The sequence below is a fragment of the Vigna unguiculata genome, chromosome 5 (assembly GCF_037176805.1).
Source record: "Vigna unguiculata cultivar grain cowpea cultivar isolate G323 ecotype 2 chromosome 5, ASM3717680v1, whole genome shotgun sequence".
In the NCBI taxonomy this organism is placed as follows: domain Eukaryota; kingdom Viridiplantae; phylum Streptophyta; class Magnoliopsida; order Fabales; family Fabaceae; genus Vigna; species Vigna unguiculata.
The window spans coordinates 47,785,275-47,810,667 of NC_140796.1; the positions used below are offsets into that span (position 1 = coordinate 47,785,275).

Sequence of the window (25,393 nt, forward strand, 5' to 3'; positions counted from 1 at the left end):
ATATATATTTATAGATATATATTTATTTTAAGTATATATTATCTTATATTATATAATAATATAAATATAATAATATATATTATATTATTATGTATATATATTATATGTATATGCGTAGATATTTTATGCTTTTATATATATATATATATATATATATATATATATATATATATATATATTTCTTTTAAATTTTTATAAATTTGTAATGTTATAAATTTGTTTATAAAAGATCTCACTAGTTAAATGATTAATTTGTTTTATACGTATATATTATATATATTATATTATATTATTATGTATATATATTATATGTATATTATATTATATTATATTATATTATATTACATGTATATGTGTAAATATATATATATATATATATATATATATATAAAAGTATATTTTATTTATATGTATATATACTATATTATATTATATTATATTTTATGTGTAAATATATTATTTATTTATATATATTTTTTAGATTATTTAATAAATTATAAATAGTTTAGTAATTTAAGCGGGGACGGGTATTTGGGCGGGTATATATATATCCCCATCCCCATCCCTATCCCCAGTTGAAAATTTCGGGTATTACCCATACCCATACCCATACCCAGTCAAAGCGGGGATTCCCCGTCAAAACGGGGACGGGTTCGGGTGATACCCACGGGCACGAGTTTATTTGCCATCTCTAGTAATGGAGAAAGGTTGGGAATGACACTGGCGTTCCTTTTTTTCCTATTGCAGAGGAAAACGAAGGAGTTCATGGCGGCATAATGAGACAGATACTTTTGGTGGGGATCTAAAATTTATGAAAAATTAATCCTAGTAAAGAATAAAATTCAATTCTTTGTAAAATAAAAACTTATTTTTTGACATAGAGATTAAAAAATTCAAAAATATTATGGCATTTTCAAAATTTTGGAAGTGTTAGAAAATGATTAAATAAATAATATTATTGATAATAAAATAATAATAATAATTAGAGCAATAATAATATTAACACGTAAATGAATAAAAGAATATTAATCACATACCCAATAAGTCTTGTAACAATAATAAATAATAGATAAAAAATAAAGAAGGTAAGAAATAGAAATAGCATGAGTGAGACACGCATAACGCTATCCTTAAAGAGAAAACGTTTCTACTGCACATGGCAAAACCAAATCATATGTGTTTTTCTCCCAAGGTACAACAACCTTTCTCTCCCAAGGTACAACAACCTCTTAGATCGGTCGAGTGCAGCGAAGGATCTCCGAACCTTATGGACATTATTGTTTTAAGAGATAGTATAAAGGAGAAAATAAGAACACTTCTGGAAAAACTCTAGTGATTCTTGTGTTTGTTGTGTGTTTCTCCCATGCATTTATAGATAGAAAAGTAAGACAAGAGATTAAATTGTAATAAGAAATATAACATTAATCCATCAAATTGAAAGTTCATGAAAACTTGAGTAACAATAAATTTTTTATTTTACTTATTTATGTTTTAAATTATATTAAAATATTTTCAACAGATTACTTTAAGTTTCGATTTTAAAGCAATCAAAACATAATCATGTGATTTGAGTAAATAACTTTAGTTTTCTCAAGGAACTAAAATCATATACTCAAATACCATGATCATGACTTCGATTATTTAGAAACCAAAACTTGAGTCATGTCAAAGTTTAAAAATATAAAACGATTTTGTGTTAGTTCATCAAAATTTTGTTTATAAAAGTAATTAGGACCAACTTACTAATAAAGGTTTGATAATTTACACAATTTTAATTTCTTTTGTTATCATTACTTAAAAAAATTAAAAAGAAATTCATCCGTACAAGTGTTAATGGAAATATTATCTTTTTACTTGTTCATGCGAAGACGGTAGTTTTAAATAAATAAACCGAAATGTAATATAAATAAAAAAAATTGTGGATAGTAATTGAAAATGATGAGCTAAATGATTAATATAATTAGTATTGTTAATATGTATCTTCCCAATAAATCTGATCACTTAATATATATATATATATATATATATATATATATATATATATATATTTATTTATTTATTTGATGGTTAATATATATCATTACGTTAATAGGTATAAATCTTGAAATTTAAAATTATCATTAAAGAGTTCATAACTTGTATGAGAAAAAAAAGTATATATTATATATATATATATATATATATATATATATATGACTATAATTTGGAAAATATTATGTAAAATATTTCTCAAACTCAAGAAATTACGTAGAAAAATCATATTAATAAAACAAATAATTTTTAACATAAAAGTTTTATTTAAAATTTTATTTTTTAGAAATTACTAAATTGTTTTTAAAAATATTTTTTTTATAAATGTTTATGTTTATTGAATTTAATTTTGGACTTAGTTTATTTTCATTTTCTTGGCTATATTTGTAATGATAAGTTCATAAGATTGGTCAATAAAAGTAGTCAGGATTAGGAAAAAATTATAATTTAAAGAATATAATTTTATATAATTGAAGAATTTTATATTATAAAATGGGGTTAAATATGATTTTAGGTTTGAACTATGATGTGAAATTGTTTGTTTGAAAATGTGATATATGTTAGTTTTCAAATTTTAAAAATATTTGATGTAGTCCTTTTCATCATTACTTATCTAAAACTTTGATGCATTTTAGTCTCTAAAATTTAAAACTTAAAAGTTAATGAATATAGTCATTTCAACCCAATTATGTTAATATTTTAGTAGTGTCAAACACATTTCATTTTTCATGTTAATATTTAAGTTGCTTACTATGCATCATTACTTTTGTATCAGCCGAAAAATGCATTGACACTACAAAACAATTAAGATGAGTTGAAATGGTTATATTCCTTTAAGCTTAAATACCTATTTGATCCTCATTTTTGCAGTGTTTGTTGTTGATGATCCTAATTTTTTTCAAATGTTTAAAATGATCATCATTTTTGTAATTTGTGTTTAATTTAGTATTTTGTGTCACGCCGTTTAAATAAGTAACAGAGTGTTGTACAAGTGACACTATTTGTATTACATCTTCCATTTTATTTATTACGTGGACTGTTTGTGTACAGTGGGGGTGGAAAAACTAGGTTTAAAATAGGGATTTAGGGAAAACCTAATTAGGAATTTGGGGATTGGTGCTATTGTAGAAAAAGTGAGATTCATGGTGTCATGCTGATTACCTATTATGTTCATAATAGATTTCGAGAGGAGGCTCTTGAACTTTTTTACACTCTAAACCAATTTGAAATTCATCTCGATTATGTAGCTCTCATAGTGCACTATCTGCGACTACTACTTTATCTTTGTTGAAGAGAGGGAATGATATTCATGGGTTTCTGATTAGGAAAGTTTTTTCTTGGAGGGACCAATTGCTAGCTCCCTACTGGATACATATGCTTACTGTGGGAATATGGAGAGCTTAAGAAAGACATTTAATTATGTAAAAAAGAGAGATCTAATTTTATGGACTTCCATAATTAATGTAAATGGATTCACACTAGAGAATTCAGGAAAATATGTATTGATATCAAACATCTTCGCAACAGATGGAAGATGGAAGATGGAATGATGTTGAAGTGAGGTTGAGAATGAAGGGAAACGACATGAAGAAGACACCAAGATGCAATTGGTTTGAGGTTGAGAATAAGATTCACACCTTCATTGCAAGGGATAAGTCTCATCCAAAGTCTAATGATATATGTCTATCCAAATATAATTAGGTTTTCCCTAAATCACGTTTTTCCACCCAGGAGCACTTTTCTACTAATAACACCAATCTCCAAATCCCTAATTAGGTTTTCCTTAAATCTGTAATTTAAACCTAGTTTCTCAACCTCACTGTAAACAAAATGGAAGATATAATATAAACAATGTCACATGTATAGTGCTTCATTAATCATTTAAATGAAGTGACACAAAAGGATCAAATTAAATACAAATTTAAAAAATGAAGATCATTTTAAACATTTGAAAAAGATTAGGACCATTGACAACAAATTACGAAAATGAGAAATACATAAGTATTTAAGACAATTCCTTTATTTTTAAAATTTAAGATCAAAATATATAAAATTTTGATATGAACGAATTTCAATTTTAAGAGAAAAAAATATTAACCCTATAAAATATTGTATTAAAATTTATACTCATTAAAAAATTATTTTGACTATTCTTAGTTTTAATATATATATATATATATATATATATATAATTATATTTCATATTTAATAACTTTTTTATCGAGCTTTAACATTTATTTTAAAAATATTAAGTTTATTAAAATATATTTATATATAATTATTTAATACAAATGAAAGTAGAAATAAGCATGACCCAAATCAATAAGTTAAGGACAAGTTCCGTTAAAGGACTTTGAGTCGGTGTAAGTCTAACATATATGTATCTTTCTGCAGTCTTGTTCTTCGTTTGTTTCGTGTTGTACTAGAACGATAGTTACGAATTTCTCCTTGAGCCACACCATAGCCATAACCATGGTGTTTATCGCATCACCCAACCACAAAACCCTAGCCATAGACGTAAACCCTAACACCACCACTCTCCATCACCTCAAACTAGCAATCCAACAAACCCTAACCCTTCCAATTTCTCAACAGCGCCTCTTCCTCTCTCAGAGTCACCGATTGGCAGTCGCTAATGACGACGGCGATGATTCGGTTCTCATCTCCGATCTCGGCGTCGGACCCTACTCAACCGTAACCCTTCACATTCCCCTCCTCGGTGGCACCAATCCTCCGGCGGTCCCCAAACCCCGCTTCGATTTCCTCAACTCCAAGCCTCCTCCCAACTATGTCGCCGGACTTGGGCGTGGTGCCACTGGCTTCACCACTCGTTCCGATATTGGTCCCGCAAGGGCCGCCCCTGACCTCCCCGATCGCTCCGCCACTACTATTGGCGGAACCGCCGGCGCCGGACGGGGGCGAGGGAAGCCCGGAGAGGAGGAGGATGACGACGAGGGCGAGGATAAAGGCTATGACGAGAATCAGAAGTTCGACGAGTTTGAAGGGAACGATGTCGGATTGTTCGCCTCTGCGGAATACGATGAGGATGACAAAGAAGCAGATGCGGTTTGGGAAGCCATTGACAAGAGGATGGATTCACGAAGGAAGGATAGGAGGGAGGCCAGGTTGAAGCAGGAGATTGAGAAATATCGGGCCTCAAACCCTAAGATCACCGAGCAGTTTGCTGATTTGAAGAGGAAATTGTACACTCTTTCTTCGGATGATTGGCAGAGTCTTGAGAAGTTCGAGAGTGGGGGTTATTCGTCCAGGAACAAGAAGAAGAGGTTTGAGAGTTTTGTGCCTGTGCCTGATACTCTTCTCGAGAAGGCAAGGCAGGAACAGGAGCATGTCACAGCGTTGGATCCTAAGAGTAGGGCTGCTAATGGAACGGAGACTCCATGGGCACAAACCCCAGTTACTGATTTGACTGCCGTGGGTGAGGGTAGAGGTACTGTGTTATCTTTGAAGTTGGATAGGCTATCAGATTCGGTTTCTGGGATGACGAATGTTGACCCCAAGGGGTATTTGACCGTGCTTAATAGTATGAAGATTACTAGTGATGCTGAAATTTCGGATTTCAAGAAGGCTAGGTTGCTGCTCAAAAGTGTAACTCAGACAAATCCGAAGCATCCTCCAGGCTGGATTGCTGCTGCAAGGCTGGAGGAGTTGGCAGGAAAGCTTCAGGCAGCTAGGCAGTTGATACAGAAAGGGTGTGAGGAGTGTCCCAAGAACGAGGATGTGTGGCTGGAGGCTTGTAGACTGGCTAATCCGGATGAGGCAAAGGCGGTGATTGCAAGGGGTGTTAAGTCGATTCCCAATTCAGTGAAGTTGTGGATGCAGGCTGCAAAATTGGAGCATGATGATGCGAACAGGAGTAGGGTTTTGAGGAAGGGGTTGGAGCACATTCCTGATTCGGTTAGGCTGTGGAAGGCCGTTGTGGAGCTTGCTAATGAGGAGGATGCTAGGCTTTTGCTTCACAGGGCCGTGGAGTGTTGTCCTTTGCATGTTGAACTGTGGCTTGCGCTTGCGAGGTTGGAGACTTATGACAATGCTAAGAAGGTTCTGAATAGGGCAAGGGAGAGGCTATCCAAGGAACCAGCTATTTGGATAACAGCTGCGAAGTTGGAAGAAGCTAATGGCAATACTTCCATGGTTGGGAAGATCATTGAAAGGGGTATAAGGGCTTTGCAGAGGGAAGGTTTGGTGATTGATAGAGAAGCTTGGATGAAGGAAGCAGAGGCGGCGGAGCGAGCTGGGTCGGTTGCAACTTGCCAAGCAATAGTACATAATACTATTGGGATTGGAGTTGAAGAAGAAGATAGGAAGAGGACATGGGTTGCTGATGCAGAGGAATGCAAGAAAAGGGGTTCTATTGAGACTGCTAGAGCTATATATGCTCATGCTTTGACAGTCTTCTTAACTAAAAAGAGCATATGGCTCAAAGCAGCGCAGCTGGAAAAGAGTCACGGTACCAGGGAATCTCTGGATGCATTACTTCGCAAAGCAGTTACTTACAGACCACAGGCTGAGGTTCTTTGGCTTATGGGTGCCAAAGAGAAGTGGCTTGCTGGAGATGTGCCTGCAGCTCGTGCTATCCTCCAAGAAGCTTATGCTGCCATTCCCAATTCTGAGGAAATATGGCTTGCTGCTTTCAAGTTAGAATTTGAAAACCACGAACCTGAGAGAGCTAGGATGTTGTTGGCTAAAGCTAGAGAAAGAGGAGGTACAGAAAGAGTCTGGATGAAATCAGCTATTGTGGAGAGAGAGCTGGGGAACATTGAAGAGGAAAGGAGATTGTTAGACGAAGGTCTGAAGCAATTCCCTTCATTCTTTAAATTGTGGCTCATGCTTGGCCAACTAGAGGAACAGCTTGCAGAGAATGCAAAGCGACTTGATCAGACTGGAAAACGGCTTGATCACATGAGGGAAGCAAAGAAGGTCTACGAATCTGGACTGAAAAACTGTCCAAATTCTGTACCTCTTTGGCTTTCTCTTGCTAATCTTGAAGAGGAGATGAATGGGCTGAGTAAAGCTCGTGCAGTTCTCACAATGGCTAGAAAGAAGAATCCTCAAAACCCTGAACTCTGGCTAGCTGCTGTTAGAGCGGAATTGAAGCATGGATATAAGAAAGAAGCTGATATTTTGATGGCAAAAGCGTTGCAGGAGTGTCCTAACAGTGGTATTCTGTGGGCAGCATCAATTGAGATGGTTCCACGTCCACAGCGTAAAACAAAGAGTGTGGATGCCATCAAAAAATGTGACCATGATCCCCATGTTATTGCTGCTGTGGCCAAATTATTTTGGCATGATAGGAAGGTGGACAAAGCTAGGACTTGGTTGAACCGGGCTGTGACGCTAGCTCCTGACATCGGGGATTTCTGGGCATTGTGCTACAAATTTGAACTGCAGCATGGTACTGAGGAGAACCAGAAGGATGTATTGAAGAGATGTATTGCTGCTGAACCAAAACATGGAGAGAAATGGCAAGCAATCTCAAAGGCAGTTGAGAACTCTCATCAACCAACAGAATCCATTTTGAAGAAAGTAGTTGTTGCACTTGGGAAGGAAGAGAGTGCAGCCGAGAATAATAAACATTGATTTGCCGAGGTTGTAACATCACACTTGAGCTGTGCCATAAATGGTTAGTTTCGAAGAGAATTTTGAATATTCATCAATAATTTATACTTGAATATGTCTCATGTAGAATATGAAGGAATTTTTATATTAGTTTGATCCATCTTCATTTTTCCTGACTTTTTTTTTTCTTTTGTCCGTAACTCTGTATTTTTGTTGTGTATTACTCTTTTGTCATCTACCTGATTTTGTAGTTTATTTCTTTTGTATCATACAATCTTCAACTTGTCCTCTCCTATCAATCTTGAAAATCCGTATTTTGTCCAGTTTGTGTTTTGAGTGTTCTGTTGGCAAGCTTATAACAAGCGAACTAATTTAGCGGTACTTGGATACGCAAAGGAAACATCTGGGTATTTGGGTGCACAAACGAACCTCAAAGCAAGTTATGTGAAGTTATTTTTCGTTTTAGTTTTCTGATACTAATTTCATGACATTCATTATTTGTTTGTCACAATTGAACTGTAGTGAAACTGGTGCAGCTCTTCTGACAAAAAAGATAACCCGAGTTCCTGTATGCACTTAATTTCCCTCTTGTATTTTGCTTTATATTTATCTCTCTCAAATATAACGTTGATGATTCAGTGCGCTATAGTGGTATAGTGGCACTCCAGACATTGAGTAACCTTTGGCTGCTATATTGTCTTCTCATGAGATGACTTTTTATTTGAACATTACTATTTTCTCACCATCTCCATTTGGTTTCCTAGCTAAACATGATTTTGAGCACATTTTAGTGTATTTGCCATACATTTTGCCCTCTAGCTTTTCCGTTGAGGCAATCTGTTATTTTCTGAGCTGCCACATCTGTTGCCGAAACTTTGTGGCAACACAGAACCAAGTTGCATAGTAACCATGCCCCTCTATAACAAGTTTCATGATCCGAACTTGCGGTTTAAGTTTTTGTTCATTGAAAATGAAAAGGCTGCCTACTTTGAGGGTGAGTTGTACTATTATAGATCTATAGCTTCATCAGGATTGTTTACAGTAGCAAAGAATGGTCAGTACATAGTGACCAACTGACTTAGGTTATCAGATTAGGGTTGATAAACAATTTCTGCGGATTAGGTAGAAGTTCAATGCGATGTAGGATGATGCAGGGTAAGAACAACTTTAGCAATCATGTACGATTGGGCACTAAGGCAAAGGGATTCGCTCGAAATCTAGCTTTTGGACTTGTTTAGACTTGTTTAGTCACTGTAGCAGATCATCATTGAGATTTGTTAATGTTGAGGATAGAACATATACATTTGTAAACAAAATTACTGGTTAATCACTGGTTAGTGTCTAGGATTGGTAGAATTGGTCCTGTCAACCATTATAGTTTAAAATAGTGAAATTAGGATGACTTGAACATCTGAAACTAAATATGATCACAATTCATAAGGTAGTAATGCCTAATTATTGTGGCAAGTAGCAATTATGATCAAAGGTCATTCAGGGCCGTTTCTATCAATTCTAATCGCATAATCTAAAATACCAAGATTAGAATTGGCGCCATCCTTGAAACTAAGTCATGATATTTAAGTCCGATCATGTTTAAGTGGGGCATAGTTGATAATAATGAAACATTTGGGCGAATAGGCCAAACTTGAGCAAAAGGAAATAAGGACTATTCTTGGAAAAGTCTAATAAAACTTCCTGGTGCTGTTTTCAGATTTTAATTACTGCTGAACACTTAATAACAAGCAAAATATAAGATATTCAGCATTCTGGAGCAACTTAGATTCCGAAGTGTTTGGATTACTAAGGTAACAAGAAATTCTACAAGAATTACATAGTATTTATCAAAAAGCAATCTAGCTTATTTGTGACTATAGATTAAAGCTCTGATAAAATAAGTACTTGTTCAAGTTACTTAGAAATAGGAGGTTTAGAAATGATCCCAGCACAAGAGAATCCCTTGTTGTGCAGTAGTGCGTCAGACCATCATATGCTTTGTTTGTTAAAGAATTCAATGAAAGGTTCACCTGTGGAAATTGTTCATTCACAAAATGGCTTCCTTATGGAATATAAATCCAAGTCTGGCACAAAATGTTTCACTGTCCCACTTCGGAAGTAGTCCTTCATGCCAGAAGACTTTTAAGACATAGTCTTTCTCTTCCAAGGAAAATATATCCAGTTTTACCAAATTTCTAAAAGAGGTAGTGGGACTATGAGAAGCTGATTACCTGTATGGAACCTTCAATGCAAATGTGAAGCCAGATTGTTCATATAGTGATGCATAGGTTGCCAATTCTTCCTCAGAGAACCATGGTGGTACGGGCGTAGATGGGTTATACAAGTCCATGATTTTCTGATTATTACCCGCAAATGGTATCTCACTTCCAGAAAAGATTGTGTAGATGTTCCTTGTAACTGACCTAAACATCAAAGCGGCCAAGATCTGCTGCTGCCCTGCCAGGCTTCTTAATTTAGTTAATCATTAGTTCATTATTGACAGGGAGGGAGATGAAAACGATGGTGGAGAGTTAACACCCGCCACTTAATAACATAGGAGCCTTTTGGGAGGTCCTGAATATATCAGTGGAACGCCTAAGGTTGTACAGAAGCAACTTTGTCTGAATGGAGAGGAGCTACAACGTACGCGGTAATGGCACGGAAGTCCTAACCAACAAGCAGAGGTTTTCACTTGAGTAAAAGAGCAGATATAGCATACAGACAATTTTTTAATCACATGCAAATTAGTCTAGGTTTTCAATTGAATAAAGAGCATCGTCATTCCCATTTTGCATTTGATATATAATGACAAAAATATAGGAGATAAAGCAACCCTTGGTTTCAGTTTTCTACCTTGTTCTCTATACTGCGCGGGTGCTTATATTTGTGCGAAGTTCATATTGGAAATTTTGGTGATAAAATTTAGTTTCAGAATTGTATATTGTGTATCATTAAACTATGCAGTTTGAGAGATATTGTTTATGTATTGTGTAGCAGATTTTGTATACCTTGCTAACTATTGCTTAATGCATCTATAGAAGAACCACGGCATCATCAAGGTCAAGTAAGTTGGCCTTTTCTGCCTCCGCTGCTCAGAAAGTCCATAGACTCTGAAATCAAAGGCAATAGCCCGGTAGCCTGCATTTGCAGCATTTGTTGTATGTATACTTTTGAACTGCACCAATAGGATTGTCACTAAAAGTGAAGTTTGATGAAAAATCATTCAACAATATTCTGATATGGGTGTTCAAGGAATTACTACCACTTTCAATCCCAAGAACATGGAGCTTTAGTCCCTTCACTTCTACGAGACTCTGTTGTTTGGTCTCCGAATTTATATGGGAGAAAATGGTGTCCGACAAAAGAAGAACCTTACATATGTATGCGCAGAAACCAACAAATGAAAATGAATATTCAGGCACTATGTTTTTTCAAATAGATACTTTTATGGCATTTGATAAATCATACAAAAAACTGATGTTCATGTAATGAATGTTTATTATAAGCTTGCAGAGCAATTGATTAAACTATGTAATTACTATGGTATTATACCAATCATTCTGGTTTAATATTTTTTTTATATAAATAGAAAAATATAACTAAGTATTTAAAGTATTCTTGTGATGTCCATCACTCATACATATTCAACTTTTTTTATGACACATTACTCTCATGTAGAAGTGTCCCTTTCGTGAGATTGAATACACAATATATCCTCAAAACACACAATATATCCTCAAAACAATTAATTCCGGGAGATGCTGAGGAGGGGTGACTTGACAGTATATTGGACCAAAAGTATTTTATATTATGAACTCGAGTATCTCAAATCTCATCACGAATCAAGAAGAAACAATTGATGTAAGCTGATAACTTAACATCCCAATCAATAACTAGCACCCACCAGTGTCCGAATTACAAGACCCCTTTCAAGGTACAATAACACCCTCTCTTAACAAGACAACACAAGCACCATGATAACTTTACAATTAAAACTGCATTTTCTGCTTAAAAGAAAAATAATTGAGGCTTACTTTAAAGCTTTACCTAAACTTCTTTTGTAGACCAACAAAGAATTCTAACCATTAAATTGAGAGATTTATAAAAAGTCCATCAGAAATTCACACATCAAGCAAGACATATGGTTTTCCAAGCAAAAAACAACAAAAGTGTTTGAAATACCAGATTTTCCACCAGCAATATGTTAAAAGAATTTCCGTCTCAATCACATTCATTCAAATAATAAACAATGATGGTTTGGAACTGCGTTGGTCAAAATTCTCTTTCCATGTTAACAAGAAAAAAGATTAACGATCGTACAACTGATAAAGCTTAGTAGTAAGAATGGAATTTCCTTTCATATTATCTTCTGTCCCTTACTGATATATCCCAAATCTGTGATTGTGGAAAGATCATTCCCAGAATTTAACACATGCATATGAAACATGAGCTAATAAATTAATCTGTCAAAATTGTTTTGTCCTGCACAAGTTGTTGAACTTCAACATCTCCCAACTCCATTTCACTTCCTTGCCTCTCATGTTCATTCTTAAACATGTGCTCTATCTGCTCCAATGACTTCCCTTTGGTCTCAGGAACCAGCACGTACACAAACACAATGGCAAGAGAAGAAATAGCAGCAAACACAAAGAATGCTCCACCCACTGTAATTGCACGTGAAACAGAAAGAAAAGACATAGCCACAAGGCCACTACACACCCTATTTCCCACAGCCCCAAGTGAAGATGCTTGAGCACGTACCCTTAAAGGGAAAATTTCAGATGTCAAAACCCAACACACAGGGCCTAATCCAACAGAAAAGAAAGCCACATTCCCACAAACAAGTACAATTGCCAATGCAATCACAAATGATCCTTGTGAAAACAAAGAAAGACTAACCCCTATGCCAAACAAACAAATTGTCATCCCAATTGTGCTTACAAATAGTAGTGGCCTTCTACCTTTTTTGTCAATAAGAACAATTGCTACCAATATAAAAACTGTCTTTGTCACACCTACAGCAACAGTAGCAGCTAGGAGTTTTGAATTGTCTTCAATCCCAGCTGCTTTGAAAATCTCAGGACTGTAATACACAGTTGCATCAATTCCAGAAATCTGTTGAAAACATTGAATCCCAATTCCTGTGATCATCATTCTGCGAAGGGAAGGAGAAGGAAACATGAGTTCATACCACACAGGTTTCTCTTCATAGTTTTCACCATTGGCCAAACCAGCTGCTTGCTGTATTTCTGCTAGCCTCTCTTCCACTTCGCTGTCACTTTCATTTGTTTTCAGAAGCACTGATCTTGCTTCTTCAATCCTGTTCTGCATCACCAACCACCTTGGTGACTCGGGAATGATGAAGAGTGCAAAGCCAATGAAAACTGAGGGCAAAATCCCCACAGCAAGCATTATCCTCCAGTTTATGTGTGCTGAGAAGCCTGAAAAAGCATAATTTGATACATAACCAAGCAAAATTCCTAGATTGATGAAAATCTCCGGGAAGGTAGTGAGAAAGCCCCTGCTGGTGTTTGGTGATATCTCTGCAATGTATATAGGGGCAATCAAGCCTCCGAATCCTATTCCAACTCCAGCTAAAAATCTTCCAACCATTAGCATTGAAAATGAAGGAGCAAGAGTCATTATCAGTGAACCCATTTGAAAAATCACTGCAGCTATAGCCATTGTCCATTTCCTACCAATAATATCTGAAGTTCTTCCACCACCTAAACTTCCAAGCAGAGAAATAACACTCAATATACCTACTAAAAACTCCTCCTTCACCTCTGATATCTTCAGATCTTCTTTAATAAATATAACTGCTCCACTCATCACACCAACATCTGACAGTTGACAAGAGTAATTCATATAAACGTTTCTGTACTGCAAATTTACTGTTATTTAATATAAAGTTGCTATGTACGATAAATTTGTTAATGTTTACAATACATATCTTAAGAAAACAATAGTATTGATTTTCTGATCGGTGGATAGTGTGAACAAGCTAACATTTTTCATTTGGGTATGGTTTTAAAACAGCATAAAAAATCAGTACTCTCAAGTCCAAAGGTGAAAATGTTGGAAGTTCTTTCATGAATCACAGAAAAAGTAAGCGAATCAAGCATACCATAGCCGAGAAGGACATTGTTGAGAGAAGCAAAGGTGGCACATGCTATAACATATTTCCTGGTACTGTTCCTCCTTGCTTCCTGTTGCAAAACATCATCGTCTCCCTCTGGAAGCTCGGAGTGCATCCTCTTGTATTCATTCTTTGATCCCAAAGCAATTGCAGACAACCCCAGTTCCCTATTCCCATGTTGTTGGAACCCCATAGTGTCTCTTGCTTCTTTGCAACTTGCAGAAATCTGAAATTGCTGTTGGATCTGACTTATGAGATCACCAAAACCATGGCATGGAAATGAAGATTGACCTTAAGGTATGCAAGGACAAGAGAGAGAACCAAGTGGGGGCACTTTTTATGTCATGGAAGAAAAAAAAACCCCTCTGCCTAATTCCATATTTTATTTGCTTCCACGTGAGACCTTCTTATCAAAGTTTAAATGGTGCTTTCAATGCAACTTCTTAAAATCATTAATAACGATGACCAATTACTGAATTTTGGCCATAAACTACATCAACATGCTATATTCAATTACTGTAAATAAAATATAATATTCATAATTGAATTATTAGAAAAACAACAGCAACAGCAACAGAAGTTGTAGTGAATTTAGACAAAGAGCATGATGTAAAAAGGAAGAGAATTGTCATCTCATTTTGCAAGATTCCTTTAGATCTACTTTAAAATTGAAATATAGTATCAAAAACCATCCTAAATCTATTAAAATACTTACATAGTCAGTCACACATTAGTATCAATGTTCATCACTCTGTTTTCTTTATTAAATATCCAAATTGCTCCATGGAAGGTTAAATTGTTAGCTGATAGGTTTTCTAATATATATATATATATATTTCTCATGTAGATGGCTTTTTGAAAAATTTATCGTCTTGCATGTAATGAAATTGTGAAACTCTGTTGACTGAAGTTTACTTCAGCGGTTAATTGTCACGTAATTATATTTTTCACTTTTATATGATTCATATACATGTTATATTAGGGGTTAAATACATTCATTTATTGAAGATTCTAAAAATTGAATGTTACTTTCTCAATAGTTGTTTTTCTTTCGGTTTTAGACTTTTATCTTCTTTTCCACCATAGAAGTTGTTCAAAGTAATGAAACTCTTTATGGTTCAAAATTAGCGCTTGTTGTAGTTGTTCTAAAAACTACTTCAATATTTATCATTTCTGGTTTTATGTTACCTTTATTCTAATAGTTGCTCTTTTTTAGCGGCGAGGAACAAGACAATAAAGAAAATAATAAAAGAGAAAAAAATAAATGACACAAAGAATTTAATCTGATTCGGTGTACAATGTATATATCTATGTCCACGACTACACTAGGATGTATTTTTATTTTTTTGTGTATCTCAAGTTTTACAAAAGGTCTCTTATATACATAAATAGAGAACCACATTTCACAATAAGCGATGTGAGACTAAATCACGTACCACAATACTAACAACTCTCTCACTTGAGGTTTGATTTACATTACCACCAGTCTAGTGCCTTCATCATCAATTTTCTTAAAGGTCAGTTGAGGCATTGCAAAGCCTCAACTTAGTTGTTGTGATAGTCTTGGTCAACATATTAGCTGAACTCTTTGCACCTGAAATCTTCAACAAAAACAAGTCTCCATCATTTATTAAGTTTCTAATAAAATGATACTTCAATTCAATGTGCTTGCATTTGGAATAAAGAATTGGATTTTTAGCAAGAAAAATAACACTTTGATTATTACTGAACAACGAAGAGTCATCTTGTTGTTTTCCAAATTCTGTTAGATTATTCTTCAACCATATAATCTCCTTTGCTGCTTTTGAGATAGTTACATACTCAGCTTCAGTGGTTGAGAGGGAGACTCTTCCTTGAAGTTTGGACTTCCAACTGATAGTTGTACCATCCAATGTAAAAATGTAACATGTTGTGCTCTTTCTACCATCCAAATCACCTCTCAAATCTCATAAGGAAACCCATGTAAAGTGAGGTTACTCCTTCTAAAAGACAAATGCATCTTTGAAGTTCCCTTCAAATATCTCAATATCTATTTCACGCCTTTCCAATGCTCCTCTCTGGGATTTGATAGAAATCTACTCACAACTCCCACTGCATGTGCTATGTCAGGTCTGGTGCAAACCATAACATACATCCAGCTCCCTACTACAGATGCATATGACACTTTAGACATGTGACTTTCTTCTTCCTTTGTCTGAGAAGATTGTCGTTTTAAAAACTTTAAGTGAGTTCCCAAATGTGTACTTCTGGTTTTAGCATTTCCAATATTAAATCTGCTAAGCAATTCTTCTATATATTTTTTCTGAGATAAGTTCAAAATACCTTCATATCTATCCATGAATATTCTTATACCAAGAATTTGTTTGGCTGGACCAAAATCTTTTATTTCAAATTTTTTGACAATTATTTCTTCAATATATCAATTTTTGTCATATTAACACTAGCAATCAACATGTCAATTTTTTGACATTTTTTATTGTATATTTAAAATAATGTTTTCACCACAATAAAATTATGTTTAACATTAAAGGTACTACAAATAACAAGTTGAGTTTAGTGAAGATTTTGTTAGCTAAAAGATCACCAACTCTAATATGCTATAATAGATAAACAAGTCTCACCACTGGTTTACTCAAGAGACCTATAAATAGAAGACTAGTAATAAACACCATTTCCATTTTGAGTTTCAGGCCACCTTATTTTCTTCATAATTAGTTGAATTGAATGAAACATTAAAGACAAACTATATGATCCCATAGTATGCAAAAACATCACAAAAGTCCTCTACTTTCTCATTTTTATGGGAAAGAGTAATACATACGCGTTCATTAGGAAGATAAGTCAATAATGAAAAAAAAAATTGATATTTGAAATAAAACTATAAAATTGATAATTTTGTTATACTTGTTACCTTTCAAAACCCACATTTAAAAATGTGAAATATACTTGTTACCTAATTTTTATTGAAATTTTGAACTTTATATATTTGTTCATTTGAATTCCCTAACCAAACAAATGTTTGATTTCTTTTTTCTTTCTCCAACCTACTTTGTTGGATTGGAGACAATTGAGCAATTTTGGTAATTAATTTCATTTTTTTCTTTGAAAATTTTCTTATTATATAACATTTGACTTCTTCCAAACAAGTCAAATTAGCTTACCCTTATACCTCATAATCATTGCTTTGGAAAATTTACTAGTGTTTTCTATGTTGTCAACCTTACACTCATCTTAGAAGTAGGACCTTAATTAGGACTCAAATATCCACTTCCTTTCATAACAAAATACAATTTCATTCTTTTATGTAAGATTCAATTTTCTAAAGATTCTAAAGGTTTCAAAATCTTTCTCCAAGTTCAACATCAATAGTTCATTATAAAATGTTGACATTGGATAAAATTTATGGTCGAATTAAATATTGATTGTTCTTCTTAGATTTGTTAGATAATTATTCAAGAACACAATTATGTCAATAACGTCTATAAAGGGTGTAACCCATTAGCCATATTCTTTTTGTCATGACAAAACACATGTCTTTAACATTAATTAACAAAGTTTTCACTAGTGAAATATTGATGTATGTAGTCCTCATCTAAGTTTTTCTACACTCAAAACTCAATTATTATTCAATAGAGAAATATCATTCCTAACAAACCTTCCTTTATGGTAAAACACAAAATTTAGTTCAAAAATCATGAAATCAACATACAATTAAACTACACATCAAATTAAGTTAATATACTCCCTAATGAAATTCTAAAGTCTTACAACTTTTGAAGTTTCGATTTTTCATTATGAATATACACAAATAAATGAATAATTTATAAATAATATCACTCACAAACAACTATCTACAACAATATTAAACAAACCAACTCACTGTTAAACATATATCTAAAACAAAGCCAAATGTGTGTTTCACCAAAAAACAGAGACACAATTAGTACAACAAAACAAAGAAACAAGCATACTTATACTTAACTTCACAATGAAATTACGATTCTGCCTTCATTTTTCCATATAGAACAAATTTCCTCTATCATAATCCTTTCCTCTTTCCCACAAAGTTTTTACCTCGTAATTGTCCAATAAAAAACAATCAATCCCTTTGTAATTTAAAATATCTTAAAAACCTCATTTTATAACTAAACCAAATTAGAAACCCATGTATTCATACTTAGGTAAGATGAAACTATCAATGATGTATCATCCATATAATTCAAAGACTTACTACATGAAAATTTTATTGAAAAATATATTTCAAAAATTAATTTAAATATTTACTCATTTATTTATTTTTAACTAGCCACATGACTGATTAACAATTGTTTTTTAAAATATTTTGGTTTATATTATACTAAATTTTTAAAATTGGCTGTTAGTGGTAATCACCTAATCAAATCAAATGCATTTATTTGAAAAATAAAATCTAAAAATCTTTCAATTAATAAAGGTGTGTCTTAAATCGGTTAACAACTAGCAAAACGAAGGTCTTTTACGTAAAATTATTTTGGGTTTTTTTAATTTAGTTTTAAGTCCAATGTTGATGTAAATTTACGGTGGATTGTACAATATTTGACGTAAAAGCATACATTTATGTTAGGCAATACCAGGTGCAATGTAAAAAGAATCTGCACTAATAAAAAAAAACTAAAATGAAATAAGCATTTATGAGCTTATTTCATATTAGTGTGTTGCATATCAAATGCATGATTTTTTAGGACAAAAATTGAAATATATATGAAGAAGATTAAGTTGTATATGTTCAAGGGTATTAATAATTTTGAACTTGAATACCCTAAACTATGTATAACTCAATTTTCTCGTTAAGTGGTCCGACCTCTGTCCTAAATCTGACTTCTTTGTTAACTAACTTAAACAAGTTTAGAAATACCTATTTCACTGTACCATTTTATATTGGTGGTAGAAATGAACCAAGCTAAAAACTGAGGTTTGATTTTCATTTTAAATGTTATAAAAGTAAAACAGAAATCGTAAACTTTTTTTACAACTACAACATATTCTTACAATGACAAACATGACACACAAACAATGGGACATTTATGCAAAGTTATGACCGAGTTTTCCAATACATAATCACGGTCACAAATGAAATTGCAAAGTTTAGCAAACAAACATCAATGAGGAAGCAAAGTCATGACTAGTTGCCTCATGAGAAGGCCACTACAAAAGAAATGCTTGGTGAGAATGAATTTTCAAATCATCACTACTTTGTCATCGAAAAACGAACTCTAACTTGTAAGAGCATTTTCGACCTGTTTTCACATAATGAGAAATGAGGAGGAGAACCTGGATTTGATATTTAATAAAAACTTGAGGTTGGAGTTCTTATTGATCGACGTAAAACAAATCATTTATGTCGACCATTTAGTATCCGACGTAAATTATCAATTTTATGTCATCCTTTGAAGGTCTAATGTAAATCGCTTCAACTTATTTCCGAAAATGTCATCATATTTTGTTAATATGGATTTTTTCACTGTTAAACATAATTAGGTGACATAAAACACTGTCTTTATGTTAATGAGCATAAGATTTTTTTCACGCAAAGATCTTAAAATCTCCTAAATCTTTTTTATCGGCTTCATAGCGATTCAAATTTCTTTAATGCCTAAAAATTGAGTTGCTAAGTACAGATCTGTGGATTTTTCATGTTGCATAAGTACAAAAAATAATTTCACTGAGCCTCCCTTTCAATATTTTGTCAAATGACTAACCCAACTACTTATTAGAAAATAAATAAATACAATTTTTAATTTTTAATTACATAAATAGTTTTTATTTAAATTTAAAAATGTAGTTACTAAAAGATAAAATTAGAAAACATTGTTTTATTATAGATAATTATTGGAATTTAAAAAAAATTATTTAAAAAGTAAAATTGAAAAAAAAATTATATATACTAAAAAGGTGAATGTCATGTATTAATAGTATAGATTATTACACGTTTAACATAAAAAAATATATAAGTATATATATGAAAATGAGAAAGTTGGTGCACTTGATCCAATTTTTTTTTTCTTTTAAATTCATTTTGATCCAACACTAGTTTTATCCACTCTCTTTGACGATGGTAACAAGAAAATAGATGAGAAACGATGTAGGGGGTAAAATTTGCGAGTTTAATTCCTAAATACTATGCCATGGGAAGGGGGTATATATGGGTAGTTAACATTTTCATCAAAGCCTATTTAAACTTTTTATTCTTCTAAATTTTTAGTTTTTTAATTAACTTGGAATTTTTATTTGATATTATAAACAAATATTTAGTAAATAAATACTTTTAGCAGTTTATAACGTATTTTGAAATATTACTTTTACTAATATTTTAAAGCTTCAAATTATAACTATTTATATAAATTAATTTTTAATAATACTTTTTAAATTAATGTTTCACCTTCTTTCTTAAATAAGATATATATATATATATATATATATATATATATATATATATATATATATATATATAAAGCTATACAAACAGCATGATAAAAATATATGACATATACTTAATTATATTATTTTATTTTAAATTTGACTTAAAATATTGTAAGATATTGTATAAGATTAGTAATAAAATATGAAATGGAAAAAAAATCTAAAGCAAAACTAAAAATTACTATAATTTAAAATTAATAGAGACTAAATTATAACTATCCTAAAATGTATTTTTAACAATAAAGTTGACGTTGATATACAAATTTCCTTTAAATGCTTCTATTTATATCATTTTACATTCATCACATTAGTGCTAAAGGCTATTTTATATTGATGAATAAAATCACTTTAAGTGTAGTGTAGTATTTTTGTAATTAGTAATGAATATTATAAAAATTGCGACAATGCCATACTTTTGCTGCCAACATGTTGGTGCTATCAACTGTGAAGTGGTTGCTTCAAGAAATTAGTAACATTTTATTTGTTTATATATTTTTTGAGTTGTTTATGTATAAGGTAGGAATAATTTTCATTAAAACTAGAATGAAATTATATTTATTAAGATTATAATATCATTAGAATAATATTAAAAGTAAGATTTATATTAATTTAAGTTAAAGAATAAGAATTAATATTAGCAAATTTATATTTCATATATGCTATTATAAAACAAATTCTTACCATGACGAATCATTAAACAGAATTGCACTTCAAAGAAATTTCTCACAAATAAACAAAATATTTATCAATGTACATATTACATCAATTACTCTAAAGAGCCAATATAATTATGTACTCCAACAATAATTTAGTTGCTTTGCAGGGACACATAATCATTCACAGTAGCATCACTAACATTGTAAGTTTGGAACTCCAAAGTGCAAAATTATATTGCATGGTAATACGACGACGTATGCAACTATATTTCTCCAATCGATTGCATTTTCAAAATTTCATGTTGCTTTATAAAAGTATGAATTATCACCCCTTTTGAAATAAAAATTCTATTGTATATGAGTAACATATTATGTGGACTCTTTAGGGAGAGGAGATCTTATCTTATATTATGTCCTTTATAAATAGTACTTGAGTAATTACGTCTTTTAAGTTTAATTTTAAAATTATTAATTAAGTAATCACTGTTAAAAAAAACTTATATTTCCTGTCAAATTTTGTTTTGAAAATTTTTTTGTAGAAAATATTTACAACTTTTTTTGTGAAAAAAAAATTACATGAAATTGTTACCAATTTTCTTGCAAAATATTTTGTATAAAACACTTTTCGCAACAAATTTTGTAGAAAATACGTGCTAATTTTATAATTTTGTAGAAAATGATTACCCACGAAGAAATTACTTGCCAATTAAAATTCTTATATAAAATGACAGAGAAAAGTCTTTTCTTACAAATATTTTTAACAAATTTGCAAGAAAATTTCATATAATATTAGGAGAGGAAGGAAAAATTAGGAGAGGAAAAAAAGTTAGAACAAATATATCTTGAAAAATGCTAACTTATTTTTGAAACTAATAAAAAAGAACTCAAGAATCTTAAAAACGTCATAATCACCATTTACAAAAAATTTGAAGGTAATTGGATAAACTAACCAAAAGTTATATAATGCACATTTGACGAAAACACCCAACTTTAAATGTTCCATTTAAAAAACTAATCATCATATTAAAATACTCTTGCCTGGAACAATTATTTCTAAAAACTTGGAAATATGCTTCTCTTTATCCTTACTTTCACGTTTAATTAATCTTCTTCCAAAATATCTATAATAGCGTATCCGATATTTTAAGTGTTTATGAATCACTATGACCAGAACTTAGAAAACAAATTTCAGGAAGCCATATTACTTTTTTTAATATAAATTATTATTTTTTAATTAAAAAAGTTTTTATTTTATCCAAACTAACAAATCTTAAAAAAATATGAGAATAATATATATAAAAGTAAAATATAAAGTAATCAACAATGATATATTAAACAAAAATTACCTTTAGTCAATTTGTTACTTTACTCTCTTTAGATAACTTAAAATCTTCAATAATTGAATTAGAATGAATAATAATTTTCTAGATATATTTGATATGAGCATTCTTTTAGATAAATGTTTTGTACCTCATCATTTTGATTTGGTGCTCATCAATTTTATTTGGTGAGTATTGTCAAATTTGAACCGAATCACGTTCTAACATTCTAAAGAATTTTCAAATTCATTATATGTAACTCTAAGGACTTTAGAGAGTTATTTTTTATTTTCTTCAAATCTTGGATTTTCATGAAGTCTCTCAAGTTTAGTTGACACAAATGTATTTTTTTCATCTTCATCACAAACTTTTCTCTTGAAAAAAAGAATTAATTTGTTTACTTTTTATCATAATTTTTCTAATATAAATTTGTCATTTCTCACCTGTTTAGAAAAAGATAAAATTATGAATATTCCAAATTATATCTCAAAACCAAGACTCAATATTTTAAAAAAATTAACAACTTCTAAATGATTAGTTTCCTCTACCTTAAAGTAATAACGTTCTTCCCTTACATAGCTTCAAAGCCTAAAATAACTCTCTCTACTCAAAGAAGAGTTCGATCATGATTTTATGATTTATAACGGATATAGATATGCCTATAATGTAGAAAAATCACATATAAGAGGAAAACAAATTGCTTCGAAAAAAAGGGGTAGAAAAAGAAATTGTTCGTCCAAAATATTCCTTAACTATTCAATCTTGCCTTAGTGCAATTTAATTTTAAAAATGATGAGAGATTGTGGGTGAAAATTGAAATAGAAAGAAGAGGTAAGAAAAAGATAAGGTAGGGGGTAGGGATGTCATGACAGGTAAGGTACAAGTTATGCATGTAGCTTCCCCATACCCTACCTGTTGGATAAATATCCGCCTTGTACCCATATCCGTGCAGGTATCCACATACTTTTTTTAATATCCACATATATCCACAGGTATATGCATACTTCTTTAATATCCACAGATATCCACGGGTACCCGCGGGTATTGACAAAAGAAATATTTAATATTTAATAAAAAAATTTAACAATAAATTCAAATAAAATATAATGCATAACCTTTATAAATTTCAAACAAAGTTGAAATAGCTCATTTAAATAGTGTTGAATGACAGTTTACAAATAAATAAAGATATTTTAAAACCAATTGATAAAAAATAACCAATACAAAATCAATGTGTTAATATTTTAATAATTTTTTTAATTTAAATTAAAGTATAGCTGGTACGGGTATCAATGGGTACAGATACTATGATACCCATACCTGCCCCGTTAACATGCAGGTGTAAAAAATACTCGTACTCATTATCCACGGGTATCCATTTTCTATCCGTTGCGAGTTTTATCTACGAATACTCACGGGTACGGATTTTTTTTATATCCCTAGTAGGGGAGAGAGAAACCAAATAAAAGAAAACAAAAAATTACAAAAGAGGGTGAAAATGTAATTTTTTCAAATTTTATTTTATTTTTAAACTAAATTAATATAAATAATAAAATAATATATAAATATATTTTGAAATATATATAAAAAATAAAAAAGGAAAAAAACGTAGGGGAGTCCCCTATGTCCTTTAAAAGGACCTTCCCTGACTATGGCAATAGTTTAATGAAATCTTTAACGTTTTCTTCATATAAATAAGCAATTCAACCTAAATACGCTTGAAAAAACTCGCAAGGTTATTTTGTGTGGTTCTAAGTCATGTAAGCTTCATTGTTGGTAGATATGGATGTAATTAGCTTTTAACATTGAAGATGACATTGCTTGTTACTTGAAGTTTGGGTTATGATGAGGATAAAGTATTATTAATGTAGAATCCAAACAAATTGGTGATGGATACAGTTCAAATAGTAGGAAAGCAATAATGATTTTTGTTATATGCTTGTTGGCAAGGCAACTTGGAACCCCACTTACTTCTATCAACTTCCTCAACTTGTTTTCTCTACTTTTACCTCTTAACTTTTGCGTTGCATTTCATCAAACAGTTGGTGTTTGATTCATTTGAATTCCTTGTGTGATCAAAATATTTAGACAACTAATGTATGCAACTATGCTTTAATTGGCTAGTGGGAACCCTACAAATAACTAACCTCATCTTAGTTAATAAGTTAATTTGAGCATTGATGAGATTTTGTAGATTTCATACACTTTTGATATCTTTGCAAACTATGCACAAGAAATACATGATGTAACATCTCAATTTGCTATAGAAGATACGTAACTAGATACATACAAAACATATTTTAATCATACATGAGGAAAAGTTTATCTAATATAATGGTAACATCATTTTCAAAGTACCTTTCTAAGAACTCTAGCTAATATGTTTTTGGTAAACTCATTTCAAATCCTTTTGTTCCTTACCTTCTTATCCATTTTCATTTCAAACTCTTCCTCCACGAACTTACCTTCTCTGTGATTCGACTCTCAATCGGAATCAAGAATTCTAGAATTTTGTGTTCTTGATCTTCTTCTCTTTTTCTTTTCCTTTCTTCTGTTTTCTCTTTTCGCTTCTTCTTCTTCCGGTTAGGGTTCTTTCTATTGTATTCTTTCTTCTTAAGTTTTTTTTTTAATAAAACTCATTTTAGGTATACTATAACATTTTAGATAGATCAATTTCTCAAAATACACTGATAGCTTATCATTATATAAAAATACTATTATAAAGAAAAATAATAACAAAAGACATGGAACCAAAAAAATATATAAAAAACTTTCTTCGATGAAGCTAAATAACTCTAAATAGATGAAATTTATATCTATTATAAAAATAATCAAGACCAATATTATAAGGCATACTATCATACCAAATTTTATTTTCCAATCATAAAAAAACTAACTTATCTATACAATAATTTTTCTCCCAAAAAATATGAGAATATTTAAACTTCATTCTTTTTCACATTTCAAAAAAAATTATCTATTTTTTTTAAAAGATTATGAAATAATTTAAGAAGAAAAAAAAAGATATTACAAAACAATATAAAATCACTTTCCAATAAAACTTAACAAAAATAACTCCTATTATTTCGGCATATAAATAATTTTTCATCACATAATATACTCATATTCAATTTTAGGCACATATTTCAATTATATTCTTAAATTAAAAAAATTATTTTTATAAAAGGATTAAATTAAAGGCTAGTAACAGGTGTACA

At 31.4% G+C, this 25,393-nt stretch overlaps 2 protein-coding genes and 1 pseudogene across 9 annotated transcripts; 1 reads left to right on the forward strand and 2 right to left on the reverse strand.

Annotated features, from left to right (window-relative positions):
* Positions 1–4,376: 4,376 nt before the first annotated feature.
* EMB2770 (pre-mRNA splicing factor-like protein) lies at positions 4,377–11,151 on the forward strand. 8 transcript variants are annotated; one of them, XR_003604685.2, is made up of 4 exons: positions 4,377–7,672; positions 7,933–8,047; positions 8,131–8,176; positions 10,641–11,151. XR_003604685.2 is itself a non-coding variant. In XM_028072313.2 (2 exons), exon 1 carries the CDS (start codon positions 4,504–4,506, stop codon positions 7,627–7,629), a length of 3,126 nt encoding a protein of 1,041 aa, XP_027928114.1. In that variant the 5' UTR covers positions 4,377–4,503; the 3' UTR covers positions 7,630–7,672; positions 10,644–11,151. The 8 variants fall into 8 exon arrangements, 3 of the variants coding, with proteins under 3 accessions (XP_027928114.1, XP_027928117.1, XP_027928113.1); XR_003604684.2 differs by having other exon boundaries at positions 7,933–8,176; XR_014995431.1 differs by having other exon boundaries at positions 7,933–8,176; positions 10,644–11,151.
* LOC114184720 (epoxide hydrolase 3-like) lies at positions 9,592–10,885 on the reverse strand (annotated as a pseudogene).
* A 653-nt stretch (positions 11,152–11,804) lies between the features above and the next one.
* LOC114184917 (putative polyol transporter 4) lies at positions 11,805–14,103 on the reverse strand. Its single transcript, XM_028072317.2, has 2 exons — positions 13,730–14,103; positions 11,805–13,445 (listed from the first exon to the last, which is right to left on the reverse strand). Exons 1-2 carry the CDS (start codon positions 13,932–13,934, stop codon positions 12,061–12,063), a joined length of 1,590 nt encoding a protein of 529 aa, XP_027928118.1. The 5' UTR covers positions 13,935–14,103; the 3' UTR covers positions 11,805–12,060.
* Between the last annotated feature and the right edge of the window lie 11,290 nt (positions 14,104–25,393).